The 17216-nt window shown below is 50.8% G+C and overlaps 1 protein-coding gene across 1 annotated transcript; it reads left to right on the top strand.

Moving 5' to 3' along the window:
- The first annotated feature begins 464 nt into the window (after positions 1-464).
- LOC101149595 (trichohyalin) lies at positions 465-11144 on the top strand. Its single transcript, XM_063698790.1, is given in 9 exon segments — positions 465-733; positions 2399-2518; positions 3377-3457; positions 4122-4209; positions 4593-9196; positions 9463-9523; positions 10561-10615; positions 10617-10661; positions 10872-11144. Coding segments are annotated over 9 exon segments (5271 nt in total). The 5' UTR covers positions 465-649; the 3' UTR covers positions 11005-11144.
- Positions 11145-17216: the final 6072 nt, after the last annotated feature.

Here is a 17216-nt window from a genome sequence, read left to right as displayed (position 1 = left end):
AATGTAGGAGAATAAGACAAACATTTTTCCAAAAAAGAGAAATTGTTGTGATTATTTTGTCTTATTGGAATGCTGGATACTATAGTCGGCTTCATTAATCATCAAGCATGCTATGGATTTTCCATTTTTATAGGATCTATATCTCAGTTAAGGTAATACTGGTAATTCTTGTACTCCATTTGAAGATGAAAAATATAGGCCAAAATCACAGACTTTGCACAGAAGCTGCATAATGAAGACAGCTCTGGAGGAACACATAGATACACACACACAGACACACATATATATAAAGTATATACACATATATTTTTTAAAGTTTATTTTTTACAGTTTTAAAAGTTTTAAAGCAAAACCCAGCCCTTCCCCTCTCCCAGAGTGGGCGGCCCCTCCCCTTTCTCTGAGTGGGCGGGGACAGCGGTTGCATGGGCAGCTTTCCTTATGATGCCACAGAGGGACTCTGGACATGCTGCTGCCTGGCCACGCCTCCTTTCCCTTTCATCTTTCTCACTGACCAATGGGCTTGGAGCATTAAGGCCACGCCCCTATTCTGCGTTCCACTGGTGCCCTGGTTACGCCACCTGTGGCTCAGTTGCACAGCCGCCTGGTAGGTGACTGGAGGCATTGAGCAGTGCTCACTGGTATTTCGCTGATGTGGCCCCAACCCCGCCTCCCTCCCCACCCCGCGATGTCCGAAAAAACACAACAGGGGAAATTGGCCGCAGCCAAGAAAAAGGTAAAACACACCAGGTCATGGCCCCCAACCCAGCCACAGATCCCCTCCGATGACAAGACCGGTGCCAGAGTCCATACGACTCCTGAGGCATACCAGATGGGGCCCCCCAACCCCAGCCCCTCTGGGCTCCCCCAACCAAAGCCTAGTCAGTCAGCCCCACCCCTTCAGCAAGCAGCCCAGTCCCTGCCCTTGCCAATCACCCCAGGGTGACTTTGGGCAGGTGACTCCTGGGGCTCCCTGCTCCATAATCAGCCCTCACCTCCTGCCACCCCAAGCCCAACCTCCCTGGGCTCTTTGGGCTTGCGTCTCCCAGGACCTGGGTCCCCCAGCCCCAGGCCCTGCCCTCACCAGTCATCCCTGGGTGGCTTTGGGCTGGTGACTCCCGGGGCTCCCTACTGCAGACTCTGCCCTCCCCTCCTGCTGCCCCAAGCTCGACCTCCCTAGGCTTCTTGGGCTGGCGTCTCTGAGGACCTGGGTCGAAACCGTGTGTTTCCCTCCCCCATCGTGGAGCAGCGACTCGGGCATCGCGCTGATGTGGTCCCCTCCCCTGGGAGGAGTGGCATGCAATGATGTCACAGTGCCCCTAGGAACTGTCACTACTGCTGCAAGACCGGCCTTTGATCTTACAACCCAGTCCCCTAAGTTTTCTCACCCCATTTCTGGTTCCTCTGGTTGCAGCACAAATTTCCAGCTGGAAGGGGAGTGGAGACTATGGGACCTAGGAGCAAGAGGTTTCAGGCTGCCTTACTCCCTTAACATAGACATTGACAGTGGGAAAAGCCTACACTTCCCCTGTGAGCTCAAAATGTTCACAGTATCTCTGGGTGGCAATGGGAGAATGGGTTTGGTTTGGTTTTTTCCCAGGCTTCTACTTTCCAGAGAGACTTTAACATTTTTTTCTGAGTTCTCCATGGTTCTGGGACCAGACTGCCCTTCAGTCAGTGGCCTCTGAAGTGAGATTTGCTCATCTTCTGTGGAATAGATCTTGGGAAACTGAACTTGACAGCTTGAATCTTCCTCATATCGTCTCAACCTGGGGTACTTTGAGTGCCACAGGATAAATGTGGGACATCTTTCTGAAGCATCATTTTCCCTTGATTCTCTTGAGAAAATGCATTAATGTACTTAGGGATGACAGACACAGAGGTTTCCAAGCGTATACCAGACTTCGCTCTGAAATGAGGCTTGGGTTGTCCTCTTTCTGATAAATTCCCAGATTTAATAGAAAAGCTGCCTTCTGCCATGAGGACACATTGATATGAAAGTGTGAGAGGTACTGGTGCGCTTCTTCACACTAGCAGACCTGTGAGGATGTATGACTCTAAGCCACATGGCCTACAGTTCCTGCCTGCTTAATGTTTACTTTTCTACCTCTGCCCCTGGTTTTGGTCCCTGGCAGCTGCTGATTCATGGCAAAACCCCAGAGCTTGGAGTCAGAGGACTGAGTTTAAGTTCCAGTATTGCCTTTTTTGATCTTTCTTTTTTTTTTTTCTATCCATGATATCAATCCCTCTCAGTCACTAAGTGATTGTGACAACACCTTGTACAGTTGTTGGTGGCATTACATCAGATGGTATATAAGAGTATTTTGTCAAAACTGTAAAGGAGGATGTGGCTGTAGGGGCTGATCATTCTCATGAGTGTTACTGCTCTTCTTTCCCACAGTTAAAAGCATATTGGCAGAGGAAGAGCCCTGGCATTCCAGCAGGAGCTAACAGGAAAAAGAAAATCAATGGCAGTAGCCCTGACACAGCCACTTCTGGTGGTTACCACTCACCTGGGGATGTGAGTCTCGGCGGGCCAGGGTCCTGGGGACAGGGGGCCCAAGGGGCAGTAGAGGGTAATTGTTAAGATTGTAGATGGACTGTTGGGTACTGGTTAAGAATTCTGGATTTGAATCCTGCCTCTCCGTCTGCTAAGGATTGATTTGGGATTGATTAGCATATGATTTAGGGCAAATTGCTTGAGGTCTTTGGGCCTCTCTTTTCACATCTGTATAATAGAGGTGGTATTTTTTGACTTCCATTTGTGAAGTTTAAATGAGATTCGTTATTGTTGCTTTTATGTGAATCCTTAGTACATGGCCTGCTGCAAACACCCAGGACACCGAGGAAATGGTCGTTGCTGTTTGATTTTCCTCATCCCCAGTCTCAAGGGGAAGCCAGGCCAATGAGAAGAGCCACTTGCCATCAGGCTGTCCCTTTAGGAGTCACTGAAAGGGCCCCAGGGTGGGATGGTGGGGAGATAAGAACCACGAGAGAAGTTGGCACAAAGGAGTTACGGGACAAAGGGTCCAAGATAGGCAGAAAAGAAGCTTTTGCCAGTTGATGGGGGAAGAAAGGAAGTCAGAGGGCTTAGACAGTGAGGGGGGACAGAACATCTCCATGTGCACTCTCATCTCCTGCAGTCAGCAACAGGTATCTACGGGGAGGGCCGTGCATCCTCTGCTACCCTGGAGGATCTCGGCCCAGGGCCGAGGTGCAGTGACCCTGCAGGCCAGCCCTCCAACCTCCTCCCGCAGCAGGGGCTTGTTGCCCCTCTGCCAGCTGAGGCAGCCCACACACCCCCACCAGCCCTAATGATTATTCTCTCTACCCCTCCCCACAATCTTCCTCCAACTCCTTCTCTCTGCATGCACCTCAGAGCCAGTACCAAGAACTAGCAGTGGCCCTGGATTCAAGCTCCGCAATAATCAGTCAACTCACTGAAAACGTCAATTCACTGGTAAGAGTCCAGTGGGGTCCCCTGATTACAGCTGGTCAATCCTGGACTCCAGTTTCCTCTTGGGGCCCTGAAGAAAGGGGCTAGGGGCCCCTGATGCCAAGGGCAAATGGGGAGCTGGGCACCCAGGTCTCACCTGGAGGGACCCCAGAGCACAGAACATGCAGCATGGCTCTTCTGCACTGCCCTCTTTGCTGACTCTCTCTTCTCCAGACACCCCTGCTCTAGTCCTTGCCACACATGCCCTGGGGTTGTCACCTCTCCGGGAAGCACTAGCCTGACTGGTTGTCAGGGGTCCATATTTCTGCCCTGCCTCAGTCCCTAATTTGCTTTTTGAGTCTGGACAAGCCATCTCTCCTCTTTATGCTCGTGTTTCTGGAGGAGGTAGAGAGTATCAAAGGTCTCAGTTAGCTCTGAAAGTCAGAGATTTAAAGGCCCCTAGAATGGAAACCTCAGGGCCAAGGGCTCCTGTCTGTCCTTTGCTGTTTTATATCTCTGCTATGAAGAACTGTACCTGGCCTGTACATGCTCAGTAAATGTTTGTTGAATGAATGCACGTTTCTAAATCACAAACTGGCAGAAGGGGGGTGGGCCTTTCTCAAACTCTGTCTCTAGAGGTTCATCAGCCCCTCCCTCCAGGGCCCTTTTCCCCCTTTGCTTTGGGCAGGTTCGCACATCTAAGGAGGAGAAGAAGCATGAGATACATCGGGTACAGAAGCTTGGGAGGAGCTTGTTCAAATTCAAAAACCAGACGGGTAAGATGGGGCTGGCATGACCTGGCAGCAGGACTGGCATTAGAGGGCTGTGGGGGTGACTTAGAATGCCCCAGGGAGGTGGGTGGATGGAAGGGCTTTGAGGCAGAGGGAAAGAGGTCTGTGCCAGGGGAGGACAAGTCTTGTCATCTCCATGAGCCTCAGTGTCCCCATCAGTAAAGAGGGAGGAGTGCCCATTGTCAGCCACCCACAGTGCTCTCTATCTGAAAGTGACTTGGAAGATTGGCTGCCATCCGGGTGTGAGGAGTCATTAGCAGTGAGGCCAAGTTTGGGAAGCCTGAGAGGAGGAGCTGTGCACCAAAGGGAGGAATTTTTTTTTTTTTTTTGAGAATCCAGAGGCCCTTATTCTCTGCTTCCTTTCTCAGCTGAACCCCTGGCCCCAGAGCCCCCAGCAGGGCCATCTAAGGTGGAGCAGCTACAAGATGAGACCAACCACCTAAGGAAGGAGCTAGAGAGTGTGGGAAGACAGCTCCAGGCTGAGGTGGAAAACAATCAGATGTTGAGTCTCCTGAACAGGAGACAGGAGGAGAGGCTATGTGAACAGGAGGAGAGGCTACATGAACAGGAGGAGACGCTACGTGAACAGGAGGAGACGCTACGTGAACAGGAGGAGACGCTACGTGAACAGGAGGAGAGGCTACGTGAACAGGAGGAGACGCTACGTGAACAGGAGGAGAGGCTACGTGAACAGGAGGAGACGCTACGTGAACAGGAGGAGACGCTACGTGAACAGGAGGAGAGGCTATTTGAACAGGAGGAGACGCTATGTGAACAGGAGGAGAGGCTGTGTGAACAGGAGGAGAGGCTACGTGAACAGGAGGAGAGGCTACGTCAACAGGAGGAGAGGCTACGTGAACAGGAGGAGAGGCCACGTGAACAGGAGGAGAGGCCACGTGAACAGGAGGAGAGGCTACGTGAACAGGAGGAGAGTCTGTGTGAACAGGAGGAGAGGCTACGTGAACAGGAGGAGACGCTACGTGAACAGGAGGAGAGGCTACGTGAACAGGAGGAGACGCTACGTGAACAGGAGGAGAGGCTACGTGAACAGGAGGAGAGGCTATTTGAACAGGAGGAGAGGCTACGTGAACAGGAGGAGAGGCTACGTGAACAGGAGGAGAGGCTACGTGAACAGGAGGAGAGGCTATTTGAACAGGAGGAGAGGCTACGTGAACAGGAGGAGAGGCTACGTGAACAGGAGGAGAGGCTACGTGAACAGGAGGAGAGGCTACGTGAACAGGAGGAGAGGCTACGTGAACAGGAGGAGAGGCTACGTGAACAGGAGGAGACGCTACGTGAACAGGAGGAGACGCTACGTGAACAGGAGGAGAGGCTATGTGAACAGGAGGAGAGGCCACGTGAACAGGAGGAGAGGCCACGTGAACAGGAGGAGAGGCTACGTGAACAGGAGGAGAGTCTGTGTGAACAGGAGGAGAGGCTACGTGAACAGGAGGAGACGCTACGTGAACAGGAGGAGAGGCTACGTGAACAGGAGGAGACGCTACGTGAACAGGAGGAGACGCTACGTGAACAGGAGGAGACGCTACGTGAACAGGAGGAGAGGCTACGTGAACAGGAGGAGAGGCTATTTGAACAGGAGGAGAGGCTACGTGAACAGGAGGAGAGGCTATTTGAACAGGAGGAGAGGCTACGTGAACAGGAGGAGACGCTACGTGAACAGGAGGAGAGGCTACGTGAACAGGAGGAGACGCTACGTGAACAGGAGGAGAGGCTACGTGAACAGGAGGAGAGGCTATTTGAACAGGAGGAGAGGCTACGTGAACAGGAGGAGACGCTACGTGAACAGGAGGAGAGGCCACGTGAACAGGAGGAGAGGCTACGTGAACAGGAGGAGACGCTACGTGAACAGGAGGAGAGGCTACGTGAACAGGAGGAGAGGCTACGTGAACAGGAGGAGAGGCTATTTGAACAGGAGGAGAGGCTACGTGAACAGGAGGAGAGGCTACGTGAACAGGAGGAGAGGCTACGTGAACAGGAGGAGACGCTACGTGAACAGGAGGAGAGGCTACGTGAACAGGAGGAGAGGCTACGTCAACAGGAGGAGACGCTACGTGAACAGGAGGAGAGGCTACGTCAACAGGAGGAGAGGCTATGTGAACAGGAGGAGAGGCCACGTGAACAGGAGGAGAGGCCACGTGAACAGGAGGAGAGGCTACGTGAACAGGAGGAGAGGCTACGTGAACAGGAGGAGAGGCTATTTGAACAGGAGGAGAGGCTACGTGAACAGGAGGAGAGGCTACGTGAACAGGAGGAGAGGCTACGTGAACAGGAGGAGACGCTACGTGAACAGGAGGAGAGGCTACGTGAACAGGAGGAGACGCTACGTGAACAGGAGGAGACGCTACGTGAACAGGAGGAGACGCTACGTGAACAGGAGGAGAGGCTATGTGAACAGGAGGAGAGGCCACGTGAACAGGAGGAGAGGCCACGTGAACAGGAGGAGAGGCTACGTGAACAGGAGGAGAGTCTGTGTGAACAGGAGGAGAGGCTACGTGAACAGGAGGAGACGCTACGTGAACAGGAGGAGAGGCTACGTGAACAGGAGGAGACGCTACGTGAACAGGAGGAGAGGCTACGTGAACAGGAGGAGACGCTACGTGAACAGGAGGAGAGGCTACGTGAACAGGAGGAGAGGCTATTTGAACAGGAGGAGAGGCTACGTGAACAGGAGGAGAGGCTATTTGAACAGGAGGAGAGGCTACGTGAACAGGAGGAGACGCTACGTGAACAGGAGGAGAGGCTACGTGAACAGGAGGAGACGCTACGTGAACAGGAGGAGAGGCTACGTGAACAGGAGGAGAGGCTATTTGAACAGGAGGAGAGGCTACGTGAACAGGAGGAGACGCTACGTGAACAGGAGGAGAGGCCACGTGAACAGGAGGAGAGGCTACGTGAACAGGAGGAGACGCTACGTGAACAGGAGGAGAGGCTACGTGAACAGGAGGAGAGGCTACGTGAACAGGAGGAGAGGCTATTTGAACAGGAGGAGAGGCTACGTGAACAGGAGGAGAGGCTACGTGAACAGGAGGAGAGGCTACGTGAACAGGAGGAGACGCTACGTGAACAGGAGGAGAGGCTACGTGAACAGGAGGAGAGGCTACGTCAACAGGAGGAGACGCTACGTGAACAGGAGGAGAGGCTACGTCAACAGGAGGAGAGGCTATGTGAACAGGAGGAGAGGCCACGTGAACAGGAGGAGAGGCCACGTGAACAGGAGGAGAGGCTACGTGAACAGGAGGAGAGTCTGTGTGAACAGGAGGAGAGGCTACGTGAACAGGAGGAGACGCTACGTGAACAGGAGGAGAGGCTACGTGAACAGGAGGAGACGCTACGTGGACAGGAGGAGAGGCTACGTGAACAGGAGGAGAGGCTATTTGAACAGGAGGAGAGGCTACGTGAACAGGAGGAGAGGCTATTTGAACAGGAGGAGAGGCTACGTGAACAGGAGGAGACGCTACGTGAACAGGAGGAGAGGCTACGTGAACAGGAGGAGACGCTACGTGAACAGGAGGAGAGGCTACGTGAACAGGAGGAGACGCTACGTGAACAGGAGGAGAGGCTACGTGAACAGGAGGAGACGCTACGTGAACAGGAGGAGAGGCTACGTGAACAGGAGGAGACGCTACGTGAACAGGAGGAGAGGCTACGTGAACAGGAGGAGAGGCTATTTGAACAGGAGGAGAGGCTACGTGAACAGGAGGAGAGGCTATTTGAACAGGAGGAGAGGCTACGTGAACAGGAGGAGACGCTACGTGAACAGGAGGAGAGGCTACGTGAACAGGAGGAGACGCTACGTGAACAGGAGGAGAGGCTACGTGAACAGGAGGAGAGGCTATTTGAACAGGAGGAGAGGCTACGTGAACAGGAGGAGACGCTACGTGAACAGGAGGAGAGGCCACGTGAACAGGAGGAGAGGCTACGTGAACAGGAGGAGACGCTACGTGAACAGGAGGAGAGGCTACGTGAACAGGAGGAGAGGCTACGTGAACAGGAGGAGAGGCTATTTGAACAGGAGGAGAGGCTACGTGAACAGGAGGAGAGGCTACGTGAACAGGAGGAGAGGCTACGTGAACAGGAGGAGACGCTACGTGAACAGGAGGAGAGGCTACGTGAACAGGAGGAGAGGCTACGTCAACAGGAGGAGACGCTACGTGAACAGGAGGAGAGGCTACGTCAACAGGAGGAGAGGCTATGTGAACAGGAGGAGAGGCCACGTGAACAGGAGGAGAGGCCACGTGAACAGGAGGAGAGGCTACGTGAACAGGAGGAGAGTCTGTGTGAACAGGAGGAGAGGCTACGTGAACAGGAGGAGACGCTACGTGAACAGGAGGAGAGGCTACGTGAACAGGAGGAGACGCTACGTGGACAGGAGGAGAGGCTACGTGAACAGGAGGAGAGGCTATTTGAACAGGAGGAGAGGCTACGTGAACAGGAGGAGAGGCTATTTGAACAGGAGGAGAGGCTACGTGAACAGGAGGAGACGCTACGTGAACAGGAGGAGAGGCTACGTGAACAGGAGGAGACGCTACGTGAACAGGAGGAGAGGCTACGTGAACAGGAGGAGACGCTACGTGAACAGGAGGAGAGGCTACGTGAACAGGAGGAGAGGCTACGTGAACAGGAGGAGAGGCCACGTGAACAGGAGGAGAGGCTGTGTGAAGAGGAGAAGCTGCCAGGGCAGGAGAGGCTGCTGGAAGAGGTGGAGAAGCTGTTAGAACAGGAGAGGCGGCAGGAGGAGCAGGAGAGGCGGCAGGAGGAGCAGGAGAGGCTGCTGGACGAGGTGGAGGAGCTCCTGGAGCAGGAGAGGCTTCGGCAACAGGATGACAGGCTGTGGCAGCAGGAGACTCTGCGGGAGCTGGAGAGGCTGCGGGAGCTGGAGAGGATGCTGGAGCCGGGGTGGGAAGCCCTCTACGAGCAGCGGGCCGAGCCACGCAGCGGCTTCGAGGAGCTGGTGCGTTGCCCCACCTGGGGAGGCTGCCCTCTTCCCTAGCCCTCAAGACCTTTGTTTCCCCACCTGTAAAATGGGGCATTGTAGCCTTCACATGAAATGGTACTTCTAAAGGCATCTGTGAGCCAGAGCCCTGCTCTGATGGCTGTGGGAGAGAGGGGATATTTTTCTAACCTGCCTCCACCCTTCCCGGTGCCATGGGAGGCAGACACTAAGTTCTGGGGTCTCCAGTTTTAGTGGGTGGCCACTGATTGCTTCTCTCTGTCCAGAACAACGAGAACAAGAGCACACTGCAGGTGGAGCAGAAAGCAAAGGAGCTGAAGAAATCAGGTGAGCTGAAAGAGACTGTAACCTCCGACCCATCCAAGAAGATCTGGGAGGCGGGCACCAGCCTCTGGGGAGGGGAGGTGCCAGGCCACAGGCAGCTGCAGCCTGGGGACAGGTGACCCCAGCACCCTCCAGGGCAGTCCTATAACTGTTTCTTGCTTCCTGCCCTCTGACTTTTAGAGGTGGGTAGCCCTGGGCTCCTCCCAGGTCTGGACATCATCATCCCAGCTAGAGGCATGGAGCCCCCCAATCATAGAGGAACAGACAGTGGTATAAGAGGCTCCTTATGTCAGGTGTGGTGGCTCGCGCCTGCAATCCCAGCACTTTGGGAGTCTGAGGCAGGACAATCACTTGAGGTCAGGAGTTTGAGACCAACATGGCCAACATGGTGAAAGCTCATCTCTACTAAAATTAAAAAAAATAATAATAATTAGCTGGGCCTGGTGGTGCATGCCTGTAATCCCAGCTACTCAGGAGGCTGAGACATGAGAATCACTTGAGCCCGGGAGGTGAAGGTTGCAGTGAGCTGAGATTGCACCACTGCACTGCAGCCTGGGACACAGAGTGACACTCTCTCAAAACAAAACAAAACAGAAAAACAAAAAAGACTCCTTAGATTCAAACTGGATTCCGGCCTTGGTTCCACTGGTCATAATTCAACTACTTTGCATCTCTAAGTCTCTGTTTCTTTAACTTCAAAAGGAAGTTAGCCTTTTCCTTGCAGAGGTGCTGAGGATTAAATGAGATAATACGTGGAAACATTAGGCATGTAGCACACTTAGCAGATGGTGGTTGGCTCCGCCTGCTTTTCCACCAGTCTGTGGCCTGCAGTTTAAATGCTGGGAAAAAGGACGTGAGATTTGATGCTAGGGAAGGAGGCATGGGGTTCTAGGCAAGGGAGGCAGTCTCTTAGGCCTGGAGCAAGGGGCCAGGGGCCTGGGCAGGCCACAGAGCCCCACAGTGCCCTCGCTACCCTATTAATGGGCCAGGAATCTGGAAGCCAGCCACCACATGTCCTCATGCCCAGGGTCTTCCGGCAGGTGGAGCTGACGAGCCAAGAGGCTCCGAGTCTGCAGCAGCAGCCAGACCAGTACCTGAGCCCCAGTCCCACAGGAGCTTGGGTGTGCGGACAAGCAGGGTGGTGAGTAGAGCCCTCAGGCGGGGTGGGCAGGCAGGACCAGGGGAGGCTCGCACTGTGCTCAGATTCCCACCCCCCTCTCTCTCTCTGAAGATCTTAGTGAGCTGAGCCTCACTGATAGCATGGGGGCTGCACCGGGAGAGGACAGGGAGGGTTCTCCCCCATGACAACCCCACTGCACAGCAGATCCAGCAGCTGCTTCCTCTAATGCAGGACTCCCCAGGAGCACCCAGGCTTGGGTGGAGAAGCTGTTGGTACAGGAGAGGCAGCAGGAGGAGCAGGAGAGGCTGCATGCCATTCTTTTCAGGCTGCCGAGAACAGGGAGATAAACATCACCATCATCTAAGAGCTGCTCAAGAAATTTAAAAAAACAAACAAAACGTTTAAGGGGTTAATATCCTACACAATTCATTTACTTCATTTGAATGTTAGAGCCACTTATGTTTGTGTTTCTAATTTATAGTTTAAATTTATTTGTGTTTCTAATTTATAGTTTAAATTTATTTGTATTTCTAATTTATAGTTTAAATTTATTTGTAAAAAGTTAAATGAGAGTGGGTCTTTCTCTCATGTTCACTCTGGCATCTTTTAGCATTTTCTTAATTTGATAATTATAGGACGTTAGCATGCATATCGAGTTTGCCCTTATGTGGTGGGAGTTCAAACACACAAAAACCCACTATACGCACACAACTGTTCTTGCTGGTTTGGGATAGGCTGCCATGCTTTTTTAATGTTAGTACAGCATGTATATTCATTATGGAATTCAGATAAAATTTCCTTATGTTCTGCTGTTATGTTTGATCGAATCCTAATCACAGTGAGCTCTTCATTAGCTCAATGTGTGGTTTGCCCTCAAGTGCGCGGTCTATTACTTTGTAATATGCCACTGTGAGTACTGACATTTACAGTTGTTTAAAGGTGGAGCACTAGAAACAGCCTTTCCCCCTTTTTCTGTGTATTGGGGATGGGAGTAATAACATTTTGGGGAGGTTTTTAAATCTCCCAGAAGAGGAAAGTGGCCTGCTCTGGCAGGTGTGTGCAGGATAGAATATGTTTCATTTGTTCCGGTGCCAAGAATGAGCACTGTACTATGGTAGTTCCCTTAGGATTTGCATGTGCTCTGGGCTCATGAAGATATTGCATCATGAGCTGTGGCAGTTGTCCTCTTTTTTGATGACCTAAAAGGGGATTATTTCTGAGGAATGAAAGGCTCCCATCATGACTGTGGATGTGGAAAACCTTTTCTAGCTGAGAGCATTTATATCTACAATACATTTTAAAGTCAGAGTTCGTGTTCCCTGTTTTAATCACATGACTACATGTCCCAGTACACAAAAGGGCACTGGTTGGCATTCTCCTTAATGTATTTAGTAAAGATCAGAAGAAATCCTTTAAGAGTTTAAATGTCCCTGGAACAGGCATATACAGGCTCTAGTCAAGAATGAATTCGAGTGAAGGAAAGCTGTGTGACACCTGGCATTCCTCTATGTTCATGGAGCTTATTTGAGGCTAGAAGATGGATTTTACCGTCTAGACCTCTCTGGCTAATACCTAGTCTTCAACCATCTGACAGAGGAATTCTTTTTCTTGAATGGAAAAGACTTTAAAAATAATAACAAACATTATTATAAACAAATATATGTGAGAGTACTTAGTTGAAACAAAAAGGAATTTTAGTAGACAGTATTATACTACATTTGAAAATCAAGGAGCAGTTTATGCAACTTAAAATGTTTACAAACTGCAGCGCAATCTACTGTTTGTGACTGTCAAAGTGTCATGAGGAAAGTGTCTATACAATCACAGAGTTATATTTCCTCACAAAGTTCTTTACGTAGAGTGAAATATGTTTTTATACCTCTCAGTTTCAGTTAGAGGCATATTTTGTGTAATATTTATGGCTTAAAATGGACTAAAGGTCCTGTTCTTGCCTTTTCTGAACTTGCCGCTTTTGCATTCTTTGAGTTCAGTTTAAAGACAGTTACTTTAAGTCCATTTTAAACCCTCAGGCTAGAAATCAAACCACTGTTAATTAGCCACATTATTTGGTCTAACAGTTTTTCTTTATCATTCTGAAACTGAGTTTATCTAATACATTGATAAATTATTTCCAAGGTATTTTTATAGTTCAAATCACTTCACTTTTACCCTGACACATATAAATGACTAGGAATGACCTTCTGATAGCGTTTAGCACCTGTAACCAATCTGACAATAATGTGTTCATCAGGCACCTGTGGATTAAATCACATACTGGCATATTTAAGCTGAATGTCAGTCTGAAAAATAAATGTACTATATTAACTCAAATACCACTCTCTGTGTAGGTATTTTGTCATATGTTTAAGAAAAAGCTAAAGAGAATGGAAATCCTATGACAATAACTCAAGTCTTTCTTCAAAGTGCGTGCAGTCTCTTGCAGTACCTCATTCAGCCAAGTATTTGTTCTCTTCCTCATTCAGGATAAGGCAGCTTTCAATTTGCTTAGAAGGCAACATTAGAAGGTTAGAGTTCAGCAGAAAGATAGAATTTAAAATGTGAGTTCAACTGAATAAATTTGAATTTCTGTAGGAAGTAAAGAATCAAAATACCTATTTAAAGACTGCAATATATGATAATTATTTTTAAAGTAATAGATTAAACCTGATAGGTTTTCCTGAAATGAAAAACAATCAGTTCTAAAACCAAAGCTGATTTTTAGAAAATGTGAAAATGTAAATCAACCCTATCCAAAATAGATTCTCTAAAACCTTATCTTACAGTCACTTTCAAATAACTATTCAAAAATGTAACTGCTATATTAATGTCTTAAAATAATTTAAAACATTTTAAAATATGAATACTGTAGCTTAAAACAAAGAATCTAGGGGAAGGAAAAGTAGAGAAAGAAATGCCAATTCCAGTCCAAAGCTGTATTTGCCAAGTTTTCTTAGAATGACTTTTACCGATTTATGAATTCTTATACACAGAATGCATGATGGAAATACTGATTTTTGTCTAAAGTGGCATTATTGACTGCTTCTGTGATGCTACTGTAATGTAATACATTATTAGATTGTTTCAAGGTGCTGTTTTGCCTAAAAATTTTGTGTGTCTTGAAAACTATAGTATTAAAGGTATTGAGACTGTGCAAATGCTGGGCGTGCTTGGCATGAGATAATCGGTTTTTATTCTTACAAAATTGTAACCATGTAAGTGTGTTTATTAAAAGAACACAAACTAAAAAAGTGACAGGAATTAAAGTTGTGGGATGAAAAAGTTACGGGATAAAAAATACTGTGGACAAGTTGTGGCAAAAAAAGTTGTGGGAAAAAAGTAAAAAAAAAAAAAGTTTTATGAAAAGTTTTTTTTTAAAGTTCTGAAAAAGAAGTTACGGGATTTAAAAAAACATCATGGGATAAAAATAAAATAAATAAAAGCAGGCCCCTGTCAGCATAAGCCGGGAGAAGTGGGTCTGGAGTCTTCACCCCCACCATGTCCCTACAACTCCTTCCCAGTCACCCCTTTACCATTAGGGTAGCAAGACAAGACCCCTGTCTAATGGAGGGAGACAAAGAGACCCTTTACCACCTTGACCAAGGCTGAGTCCTTACATTTCTGGATGATGATGTTATTTAAGAGCCAGAGGTTGGTGGAGTTGGTTTGTTTGGAGGAGGTCTGACGGCCTCCTTACTCTCACCAAAGCAACTTTTCCCTCAGGGGGGCTCCCATCTTCTTACTCAGAGAGGCAGCTGAGGCGGGACAGTGGAGTTAACTGTAGACAAGGCGAGGGCACAGGCTGCTGGGGGTGGCCCCCCTTCCCCCGTGTACATACTGTAGCTGTGTAACATTCTGTATCGTACCTAGCGGAGGTTGCAGCTGGCATATGAGGAAGAGGTTCTTATAATTATTCAAGGCTGGGAAACTTATTCATTGTTAGCATAGGAGCGATGATGGGGGCGGGGATGGGGTCATGGCTCCCTGGTGATGGGACCCCTTTTTTGTTTTGTTTTGTTTTTTTGTTTTTGTTTTTGTTTTACTTTTGATTTTGGAATAAATGGATTTAGCCATACTGCTCGGCCTGGCATGTTCCCGTTTCCCTCACGGGGTCCTGCAGTTTTTCCCACCCAACGAGGAGCCCCAGAGTGTCTCAGCATGTCCAGATGGGCTGTGGGGAATCTTCCAGGCCTGTTACCTGTATGCTGCCTGGTGACACCTGGTGGATTTCACGAGGACTGCCATGGCGCCTATGGAGTATAGTCCGGCCCTGACAGCCAACAGGTTGAGAAGCCTGATCTAGCTGTGGTCAGGAAGACAGATACCAGTGCCCAAGGGCACTGACTTCCATCCACCCCAGGTGTCTTCCATTCCATCCCCCTGCCTCCCTCTCCTGTCTGCACCGGGTGGCCTGTCTGTCCCTCCAGAGTGCCGGCTGCCCCACAGGCTCCCTCCAGGCTGAGTTCAGGGCCCTGTGCCCTAGTGGCCAGAGCCGGCTTCACAGGATAAGAGCCAGCTAAGCTCCAGGGACTTTCCAGGAAAAGTGTCCCTTGAAAAGGGTGTGACCTTTTCACTGCTGCCAACAGCACCCTAAAAATGGCTTGGCCTTTTCCCTCCCCTGAGCTCCATAGAGAACACAGCCAGCAGAGGACACATTCTCTGTCATTCAGAAATGGGTTTCTCAGCCGAGGGACAGCAGGACTGGTAGAGACTGTCAGGCCACACGGCTGCCTGCACAGTGCCGCCATGCTTGGCCAGAAGGGCGGGAGGGATGGCGGGGGCTGGCTGTCCACAGGCCGCGCATGTCCCGGAAGCTCACTGGAGGTGGTGCACTTTGGAGGGGCGATGTCAGGAGACAGCTTCCTCTTACTGGGCTACAAGACTCCACAGGCACAGCACAGGGACTGATTCCCAGTTCTAGAGGTGAGGCAGTCGACCACATGTATATATGTATATATATATGTGTGTGTGTGTGTGTGTGTGTGTTTGTGTATGTGTATATATATGAGAATTTATAGCTATTTATAGAACAGGGCAGAGGCATACCACAGAGGGGGCACAAGTTTTCAGCAATGGTCAAACCTGGACGTGTCAGCTCACCGCTACAACAGACTTAAGTCACAGATGAAGGGGGCTGGCTTTGGGGCTGGGGGAGCCACTGTCAAGTCACAGGACACCTGCCCAGGCAGGCTTGGAAAGGGAGGTCTCTGAGAAGAGGAGGGATGTGTTTAGAGGTCGAAGGGGGGCCTGGGGCTCTCAGGATGGGATGGACTTGCCTGACCCGATCAGCTGGCAGTTGGAGAGAAAGCAGAGAGAAAACGGGTTAGAGAAAAGCCAGAGCTGGTGAGGCAAGTGCAGAGTATGGGTGCGCTGCAGCAGCTGTGGAGGGCCAGGGAGGGGAGGGCGTAGGTGTGGGCATGGCAAGGTTCCTGGAAAAGAGGGCCTGGAAGGAAAAGGGGAGGACGATGGAGGGAGAAGCCGGAGCTTCATAGGTAGTGCCTGGGGGCTGCGGCGGCCCTCCCCAGCTCACACACGCTGGCCTCTTTCATGGCACCCAGGCAGTCCACCCATAGTTCAGATGAATGCTCAGCCCCCTCGGGCTTCTCTCTTCTCTGGTCACCCTGTCTTCCAACTCACGGCCCAGGGCCACCTCTTGCTTGGGGAGCCCCACCCAACAGCCACCAGGCCTGATAGAAAGGGAACACTGCTTGAACCAAAAATGGTGAAGCTATAAGGGATGGATGATTGGAGTGAGTGCCAGAGGCCCCTCTGGGTGCTCCGAAATCCCAGGGTCCTCTGAAGGGACCCTGGGGAAGGCAGGGAGGGCAGGTAGCCGGATGCCACTGGCCATAGACTTATAAGTCTAAGAGGGGAGCCTCAACTGGTTGGCAGGGGTGGGGCTGCAGGTTGCATAGGTGAGGCTGGGCCCTTCCTGCTGGGAAAAGCAGAAGACGGAGAGTCCATGGCAGGAGAGGCAGGTGGGCTCGCTAGGCGGAGCTCAGCTGGGCCAGCAGGCACTGTGGTCCCCTTGGCTGAATAGCACAGGCGACCCCTAGGAGCAACAGGCCAAGGTGTGTGAGCCTGCTGGTCGGCGATAGTGCTTCAGCGGGGGCCAGGGACCCTGCCTTCGGTCACACACTAGCAGCTATGGTGGTACCTGGGAGGGAGGGAAGGGGGCTGTGTGTCCCCGCCTGGCCTGTGGAGTGTGGAGTGTGTTGTGGGATGACCGTGTGTATGGGACTCTCACCTAGATACCACTGGATTGCCGACAGATAGATGAGGTGGGACCCTGACTATCACCCCTGCTTTGCAGTGGATTTGGCTCTCAGCACTCCCAGGCTGGGAGCTGGATACCTGCCCTGGCAGCATGACTCAGACTGCACGACAGGTACGGCATGCCCAGGATGATGTTCCTAGGGACTGGTTCAGTGTGTGGGTCAGGAGCAAGTCGACAGGCCCTGCTCCTTACCCCTTGGAAGGGACTGCCACCAGGGGCAGTTCTGACTAAGGCCTGGGAACCCATGACTCAGAGCGTGGGTCCCCAGGTCTTGCTGGGCCAGCCTGGCTGCTGCAGACAGA

This window comes from Gorilla gorilla, chromosome 16 (genome assembly GCF_029281585.2).
Source record: "Gorilla gorilla gorilla isolate KB3781 chromosome 16, NHGRI_mGorGor1-v2.1_pri, whole genome shotgun sequence".
Lineage (NCBI taxonomy): Eukaryota > Metazoa > Chordata > Mammalia > Primates > Hominidae > Gorilla > Gorilla gorilla.
Note: the sequence above shows the minus strand (reverse complement) of the source record. Positions and strands in the feature narration are given on the sequence as shown.